The 9,573-nt window shown below is 37.5% G+C and overlaps 1 protein-coding gene across 1 annotated transcript in view; it reads left to right on the forward strand.

Moving 5' to 3' along the window:
* Positions 1–9,244, forward strand: part of VKORC1L1 (vitamin K epoxide reductase complex subunit 1 like 1) — a 63,431-nt gene extending 54,187 nt beyond the window's left edge. Inside the window, exons 2-3 of the mRNA XM_049638750.1 lie at positions 1,603–1,712; positions 5,335–9,244. Of these exons, the coding sequence (XP_049494707.1) occupies positions 1,603–1,712; positions 5,335–5,561 (337 nt within the window). The 3' untranslated portion in view covers positions 5,562–9,244. The remainder of the gene's footprint in view (positions 1–1,602; positions 1,713–5,334) is intronic.
* The last annotated feature ends 329 nt before the right edge of the window (positions 9,245–9,573 follow it).

The following is a 9,573-nucleotide window of genomic DNA, read 5'->3' on the forward strand; positions in this document are numbered from 1 at the left end:
ATTTGTTCACCTGTTCACTACTTCTCCTCCCTAAATGGAATAAGAGTTCCACAAGGGGACCACCTCTTCTGACTGGTTCTCTCCTGGATTCCAGTGCCTGACCCATTATCTGCACCTAGAACATGCGCAATGAGTATTTGATGTGTGAAAGAATACAGAAACGTGGAGATTATTTTGTGTTCCTCAAAGTGTGTAACTCTGTACAGTAAAAATCTTCAGGGCTCTCACTTGCTTGTAAAAAATATATATATTTTTAAAGTAGGGTGATGGGGGCTCCTGGGTGGCTCAGTCGGTTAAGCGTCCGACTTCGGCTCAGATCATGATTTTGCGGTTCATGAGTTCATGTCATGTGCTGACAGCTCAATGCCTGGAGGCTGCTTCAGATTCTGTGTCTCCCTCTCTTTCTGCCCTTCCCCACTCACGCTCTTTCTCTCTTTCTCTCAAAAATAAACATTAAAAAAATTTTAAAATAGTGTGACAAATAAAGAATCACTTATTTATCCTTGTCTTCAGGTAGTTTGTTTTCCAAACCAAAGTTTAGGTTTTATTGAGTGCTTTGCTATGGACTTAAAACCATTAGTGTTTTCTTTCTGGTATTTTAAAAAGCATGCTCGTAGTTAAAGTTATCTTCAAAAGTTTTCATCCGAAGTAAATGTTAGTTTGATATTTGAATCAAATTTTATTAGATCAGAAGTAATCTTTTTAAAAAATAGGAAAATATTCTGAAAATGTGAAGTGAAATGCAAAACTTGAGGTTAAACTGCAAATAAAAACAATGGAACAAATAGTGTGTCAATTTTTTACTCTTGAGGTATATGTATGATTCTAGGAAGGGCCTATAGTTTCTGCTCTTGTTCTACATTTAAAGATGTGTTCCCAAGATACATTTCCTATTGCATATCCTGGTGAAATTTGTCAGGAAGCAACACTGCAGTCTACAGACTTTGAATGAAGAAATAGGGCAGCTTAAGTCAGTGGCTTTCAACGGGGGTGGTTTTGTCCCCCTCCAGGAACATTTGGCAATGGCTTAAGACATTTTTGGTTGTCGCAACTGGCGGGTTGTACTACTAGCATCTAGTGGGCAGCGCCCAGGGATACTGCTGAACTCCCTGTCATGCACTGAACCGCCCCCAACTGTAAAGAATTCTTTAGCCCAAAATGTGAGTGGTGCTGCTGCTAGGAGGCTCTGGCTTAAATTGAGAGAGCCCTTCCTCTGCAGATACTAATGCCATCAGAGAAAGAGTCCTTTGAGGGTGCCTAGGTGGCTCAGTCAGTTAAGCGTCCAACTTTGGCTCAGGTCATGATCTTGCAGTTTGTGAGTTTGAGCCCCTCGTTGGGCTCTGTGCTGATAGCGCGGAGCCTGCTTGGGATTCCCTCTCTCTCTGTCCTTCCCTGCTCGTGCGTGTGTGCGCTCTCTCTCAAGATAAGTAAACATTTAAAAAGAAAAAGAGTACTTTATCCTACCTTTTGCATAAGAGAATATATAGAAATAGGCAACTTAGAGATTCAGATGGGTGTATTGGCATGGCATTCTCAAGTAATTGTATATTTTTAAAAATAGGAGGACTCAAAATAGGGTTATTGGTTTTCCTTATTTTACAGATGGGGTCGAGGATTTGGTCTTTTGGGTTCCATTTTTGGAAAGGATGGTGTATTAAACCAGCCAAACAGTGTCTTTGGACTTATATTTTATATACTACAATTATTACTTGGTAAGTATACAGCAATACAAAAATAAGTTTGTTTTGTTGTATTCCATTTAGTACTTTGTGTCTTTTCCCTGAAATGTCTTTACATTAAATAAAAGCATGTTAATGATAGAACCACTAGTTTGCAGTACATTTTTCTGTTGTGAAAATTTGGCTCCCTAAGATTTTGATGATGCTGATGCTGAACTTGGTATCTGTTGGTGTTTAATCAAGGATGGCAACATCCCATAGTGTCCAGAAAAACCAGTCCCAATCAGAGAACTTATTACTCCAGTCTTCCCTGGAAACTTTTTTTCTTATTACTTTATATACTGTGTGGTTACTTAAAACTATTACGCACTGAGAAAACATTAACAGTGAACCATGTGCATAATTTCATCACCTTTACACCTCCACTATTCCCATTGCTTTCTGTTCTTTTTACTTAATTTTATGTGAATCCTTATGTTGTTTCTCCTTTTCAGTTTTTTGTTGTTGTTGATAACAAGGTTTCAATTTTTTTGTGCTCATTAACACTGTGGTGATCAACATCGTTTAAAGACCCCTTCACACACACCTCCCTCCTTGAATTAGTTCTGCAAAATAAATTTCCAAACATGAGATGGATGAGTCAAAACACATAGATTTTTTTTTTTTAATGTTTAAATTTCTAATTCAGTAGTTACAAAGTACAGCCACTATTACATTTTAATTTCCTTACATTGTCACTTTTGTTGATGGGATCCTGATAATAGTCCATTTCCCTATTTGTTAGAAACATTTTACTCATTCTTTTTCCTTTTTTATGTTAGTTTGGTGAATTTTGATCATACGAAAATTTTTTATGTTTTTAGAGTTAAATCTATCCATTTTTATCTTTGGGCTTCAATTGTTAATATTCTGCCCTATTATCTGCCAGCTCTTTTCTGCTCTTCTGTCTAGCTGAAGTTGATTTGTTATGAGGCAAATTGTGAATCTAAGTTTTCTAAATATTCCTTATCAAGTTTGCCCTGTTCTATATCCTATAGAAATACAAAAATATACACAAGGATATGCACAGCAGTACAGTTTAAGATAGCAAAAAAATTGGAAGCGTTCAAACGTAATGGCTGAATAAATTAGGTTACCTCCATACTAGAAAATACTATGTAGCCATTTAAGGAAAAAGTAGGTCTACATGTATATTCTGGAAGGATCAAGACATAGGTTAGTGAAAAAAGTAAATTATAGTATAATAGATACAAGTTTATGTTATATATAGGCATGTGAATGCATAGGAAAGGGTCTGGTGGTTGGAGGCCAGGAGTGAGATTTTTATTTTTTATTCCATTTATTTTTTCTGTTTGGATTTCTAAAGAAGAATCTATAAATCCAAACATATAAGCCAAAATTAAAATAGCCCAAAACATGCTTTTGACTATGTTAATTTTTGGAGATAGAGATGGAACAAATTTCTATTTATAATATTTGATTTGTGAATTTCCTTATATATATATTTTTAAATCATATGTATCCTATGTATCTTTTCTGTTCACAATTTTGTGCATTCACATGCATTTTTAATGTCTGGAGGCACATTGAAGGCATATGTGAGCTCATTTAACAGTTTTCCAGAGCACATCATCTTCACTCCCTTCTAAGGTGTTTGAGAGACAGCATTTTTAATTTTTCCATAGGTAATACATTCATGAGTTCAAAAGTAAAAAAAAAAAATTAAAATGCTGTCCAGCGAAACGCCTACCTCACCCCTCATCCCCCTCTGCCCACTTCCTACTGCCTTTCATGCCCAACTGGTATCTGCTTGTTGTTGCTGTAGAGTTTCACAAGGCATATCCAAGAAAATACAAATATATCATCTTAATTTTCCTGCTTTTAAAATATAAAAGGCAGATGCTATACATACCGTTCTATATACTCTGCTTTCTTTTTTGCTTGACTAATACATTGATATCCATAGCAGTCCACTAAGTGTCTTCATCCTTCCTTACAGCTGCAAAATATTCCATTGTTTGATAGTACTGTCATTTATTTAGAGTTACAGCACATTGTAAATTCCACTGGGAATTGTGTCCCAAGCCACCAGCCTACATTACGTTATGTTAGGACAGGTTTGGTACAATAGTACTTAACCAACAGCCAGTATTTATGGAGCATTCGAAGTGCTTTGTACCTATTAGCTCCTTTATTTATCTTTTTTTTTTTTTTTTTTAACTAAGCTCTAAGCTCAACATGGGGCTTGAACTCACAACCCTGAGATCAAGAGTTGCACTCTCTACCAGCCAGGCGCCCCACCTATCAGCTCTTTTAATCCACACATCAGTATTAGGAGGTAAAAACGATTATTATCTCAAGGAAAAGCGTGATGGAGGAAGTAAATAACAGTTCGTATCATTCTGAAACTCACTTTCTTTTTAAAATTAATGTGGCAGCATTAATTTTTGAAGTTTTAGACATTTAGCATCGATGACGTTAGCAAACTGTTTAAGTAAAGGGCCAGACAGAAAACCATCTAGGCTTTGCTGGCTGTCGCAGCTACTCAGCTCTACCACAGATGTTACCTAAATGAGTGCGTGTGACTGGGTTCCAGTCAGTCTTTATTTACAAAAGCAGGTGGCCAGGTTGGCCAGTCCCTCACTGTAAGTAATCCAATAGTATCTTAGTCTTGAAGAGTCTTATGAGAGGTCATACTTTAGTACTGACCAGTCCTGTGGGCAAGTCAGGCCTTTATGGTGAGACTATAGCCTCCAGGCAGCTTCTCATTCAACAGGAGGTGGGGATTTCAGCTCCTTAATTAACTTCTTCAAACCTCCTACCACCAATTATTTTTTCCTCTTTGTGTTTTCCTTGTCCGTTAGTTGTTGGGTAGGAGGGTAGTGTAAAATGCTCTAACTCCTCTGTCCTTGAGAATAAGCACACACGTTCTCATTTCTGTTAGCTGTGGGAAATTACAAAACAATACACGTGAGGATGTCAGCACCGAGAGAGCCCTGGTTTAGTGCACATAACCGCCTTTTTTCTTGATCTGCTTTGACCCACATGTGGCCGACTGGCCAAACGTGGTTTCCGTTATCTTCCAGGGTGAGCCCTTTCTGAAATGTTTACTACAATTTTTTTTTCCCTTCTTCAGCAGCATATTGGTATAATCATCTCCCATTTCGGATTTTTGATAAATTTGATCTACACATGGAAAGCAAATTTTACTTCCCACACATGGGGAGCCTCCAGTGCAAAGGCCAGGGGAAGCGTGTCCTGCTTGGGAGAGAAGGTTGTGGTCCTCACATTCCTTTATCCATTAGGAGGGGGTGAGACTGTCAATTTTACAGACTGGCTCATTGCATAATGTGATTACAAGACTGCATATTTTCTTTGCATGACTTAACTAAAGCTAGTTTATGATAGAAGTGATACTTCACCTAGAATACTGACAAATCAAAAACACTGCAGCTATAAAACTGGTATTCTGTGTGCAAAAGTCACCCTGCATAATCTTAATAGATGAGTAACTTTCGTTCTCAAATTCCATAGCATTTTGCAGTAAAATCAGTATTGCAACGCTGCAGCAAATCATGGAGTGCTAGCTTTTAACTCAGAAACTTTCTTGCCATCGTCAAGGACTGATGGAGCCACACGTCTCTTTCTCTTGCAGGCATGACAGCAAGTGCAGTCGCAGCTTTAATCCTCATGACGTCCTCCATCGTGTCTGTGGTGGGGTCATTGTACCTGGCCTACATTCTGTACTTTGTGCTGAAGGAGTTTTGCATCATCTGTGTCATCACATATGTGCTGAACTTCATTCTTCTTATCATCAACTACAAACGACTAGTTTATTTGAATGAGGCCTGGAAACGGCAGCTGCAGCCTAAGCAAGACTGACAGCCTGACCAGCTCCGGACTGACGGCCTGAAGTTCCCTTTTCCATTAAGTTTATTTTGCAGCGTTTTTTTTTGTTTGTTTGTTTTTTGTTTTTTAATTCTTCACAACAGACACTTTCCCTGAGAATCTTAAACTGATTTTATAAAACCTATAAATTAGAAGGGGCCCTAGCTATTTTGTGTCGATCTTCATTTTAAATATGGATACAAAAAAAAAAAAAAAGGATATGCCGAGCCAATCAAAGACAAGCTTTAACTTTACTTTGAAAATGTTTCTGAAATAATAAAATGTAGCCCTAGCCCCCTGCCCTTGATTGTAAAGTGAGCAACCATTGCTAGTAATTCTCTAATGTGTATAAATTCAATTTCAGGTATAACAAATGTGATCATGACATGAAAATATTTTAGAATAGATACTGTATTAAATATTGCCATGTTTACAATATGTAATATGTTTTTAGCCGATGGATTTAAACATGTAGATTCAACTAGAATCCATTTATGTGATATTTGTAAATAAAGGTAGAAATATTGGATCCATCCCTGCAGAACTTACTGTACAGTTTAGTTGAAGTGTAGCGATGAAGAATTGTCAGCTCAACGTTGACCGAAGAAATAGTGAAAATAGTAAGTCCATACAGAGCATCTTGTGAAAAGTACTGACAGCTGTGGGTCCAGCACTGACAGCAAAAATAATAGGGTAGTTGGTTCCCTTTCATCTCCTTCCTCAGAAAGGAAGAAACTAAATTTGGACATTCAAGTCAAGCCTGTGTCTAGTCATAAAACTGGATTGATTATAACCTTACCAAAATGAGTCATGTGACCAGACCTTCACATCCAAGGCCTTCAGGACACTAAAAATGGGGAAATGGGTAGATTTCTTTAGAGAAAAGCTGGAAATATTAACATGGCATTTTTAGGAAAAGTCTCTTACAGCAGTTGAATTTTCATGCAGATATTCTTCCTTAACATCGGTGCCAGTCGACCAAACAGTATTAGGACCTTGCAATAACCAGTATAAGCCCAGTTGCTCCAGAGTAGGATTGCTCTTGGGTAGCTCTGTAGTATTTCCTGTTTAATTCTGCACTAATTGGATGTCTAGTTTCTAATTGTTTTAGAGTCCATACTAGATTTGTAAATTTTAGGGCTGACACGCTGCTCAGTTTGCATAACCGGGAGTAGTACGGGTAGAAATATCTGAAGGTAAAATACACTAATGGTGTCACTACTCCTTCTAGTAACTACGCAATGCATAGGTTTTAAGAGTGATTTGAATAAACCCAAATGAAAGTGTGACAGTATGTTTCTATGGTTAACACCTTATATCAGAATGTTAAAAGTGCCTTCTGTCTTAAATCTCAAACCAAATATTTTGTGTGTTGAACTTGGGCAGAAGTGTCCTTCCTTCCTCTTACCATGAAGTAGAAAGCCTGCATCAGTCTATAAAAAGGTTCTGTACAATCATTTTGTTCCTTAGATTGAGAAGTAGTAGCAATGTTTTTGCTTCCAGTTAGATTAATCATTATGTTAAAAATAGACCAGTGACTTTTCTTTAATAAGCCTTCTTTTTGAAGGGAGGGGACAGGCTCTGCTCTGTAAACCGTACTGTGTAGAGTCAGCAACTGTTCAGCAGTTTCCAACTAACTGTCCTAATTGATGCAATGTATTTTTCTGGCCCAAGGCAGGTATAAAATCTGAATTGTAATGAACTTCCAACGGGTTTTAACAGGTTTTGTGAAAGTTGAATTCAGATTTCAAGGCTGTTTTCCCATGAATGTGAATATTTCAATGCCTGTTTTATTATGTGTGTATTGTTCTTGTTTCTAGTTAAAGAACTCTAGAAAGCATTGATCGGATGTCTGGTGTTTGTGGAGAAACAAGTCGTAATGTTGGAGAACTTGTACAATGAGGTCACCTTATCGCAGTGCTTCCCGGTCTGCCAGGCAGTTTGCTGCTTCTTTCTTCTAGGCTAGAATGGAAAAGGTTAACAGTGAAGACTTCTGTGGTATATATAACACTGGTTGTGCTAAATAAGTTCCTCATGTCCCAATTTCAAATGGATTTTCATCATATTTGGTATCAATCAGCAGAGTATAGTTAAAGCTTGTCTTGATGTTGTGTTCTTGCAAATGTCAACTCTCATGTGATAAAATGTAAAAACGTTCAGCCAGACCCTTCAAGATTTTCCTTTGCTTTCCTAAGCCTTGGGGGAAACACCACTGTTTCAGTTGTACAAAAATTTTTTGCCACATTCCTATGAGCCCAGTAGAATTAATCTCTTTGTTTTCTCACTGAGTGATGAAGGTGTGCCGCCTGAAGTAACAGCAGGGTAATGCCAGTATGTCAGTAAGTAACAGGACCCCAGTGGGTGCTGGGATATTTTTGCCCTGGAAGAATTTAGGCTCCCCTCTACATCCTCTCTTCCACTCCAAGAAGGAGAAAACACCATGCTATAAAATTTGAGGATCGTTACGACTTTTTGAGACTATTTAAAACACTGCGACATTACCAGCCACCGACATTGAAGAACAAACTGCGGGGGGGAGGGAGAATTGGATTTCTGTTTTTTGCAGTTATTCCATGCTTCTTGGTTTTGGGAATAAGTTGTATGTAACAAATGAAGCCTCTTATTTACTGTGTAGTCATATCATTTGAAGAAATGAGAGAAGCTGTGGTTAAATGATAAATTCTAGGCAATCTAGGTGATTTGGAGGATTTCATTCAGTTTTGCATTTCAGCTAGGTGCTTTCCAGGAAGGTAAACTGGTGAAATAACTCAGGTTTAACTAGCTGTGTGCCAGGAATTACTTTTCCTTTATGTATGTCACCTCTCTTTAAATCTATTACTTTTAAAGATGTTGAAAGCATTGACTGTTTCATACAGAGATCTGCCATTTGGTACGAGATCTTTGGACCCTACTAAGTAGGATATAGGACCAAGACTACAGTGAAATTAAACCTAATTAAACCTAAATTGTTGGCTTTTATTTGTTTGTATTTCATTTATATCTTTAAGATTATCAGCAAAAGTGCAAAGTAATCTTCAGCAATTGCTTTGTAACTGAGATTAGAACCACTGCTTAACGTGAGTGAATGCTGACAGACCTTGTCTTGAAAATCTCTATTGGACAAATGCCAACAAGAAATTCACTATCATTATTGGCAACCTATTGGGAAGGAATACCTAACCTGCAACCTTTGTCCTCATGGGTTTTCCCCCGAGATATAAGCATTGGTGGAACATTTCTATTCAGACATTTTAGGCAGCACTAATGATTCCTAATCTGTGAGAACTACCCTTCAATCAAACAAAAGGGGCAGGGGTGGGAATCCAGGCTACTTGGTTTTTTTGTTTGTTTGTTTTTTACAAATAATTAGCCCAGAAAAGGTGAAATGTTTTGTTATAAAACTGTATTAAGCATGGCCTAAGTATTAGGTGTATGACCTGTATAGTATGTTCCATCGAAAATATTTATTACTAGTGCTTTCAGCTCTGGAGTAAACATTCATTTAAAGTGGAGTTCACTGGGCAGACTTCCCCTTTAATATAGATAGAAATATTCTTTACCAGAGATTTAGGACACAGTTTTGCTAACTGGTAAAAACAAATGTAAATATGTAAGAATGTTTATTTGTTGCACATAACTTTTTTGGTATAAAATAAATGTAGACGTTACCTGTGGAAGCTGTACGGCCATCCTTCTTACACTGCAGTATTACATTTCAAACAAAAAGCTGCAATGAATCCAGTCTTCCTACAAACTATTCTTGAAGCTGATACTGTAACTTCATTTCTACAGGTGTCCTGAGTTGATTCTTTTTCCCTTAAATTAGATGTAATTTATAGAAGACACAGGCAGAAATCTTAAGAGATTCCAGTACTGGAATGCGTGTGGGCTCACGATATATACGGCTGTCAAGAATTCATGAGAAAGGAATTAGTGCTTAGAGTTCTATAAGCACATGCACGTGCTGATCAGATCTTGCCCACGGCTTTACTTCAGCTCCCCCTGA

This window comes from Panthera uncia, chromosome E3 (genome assembly GCF_023721935.1).
Source record: "Panthera uncia isolate 11264 chromosome E3, Puncia_PCG_1.0, whole genome shotgun sequence".
NCBI lineage: Eukaryota > Metazoa > Chordata > Mammalia > Carnivora > Felidae > Panthera > Panthera uncia.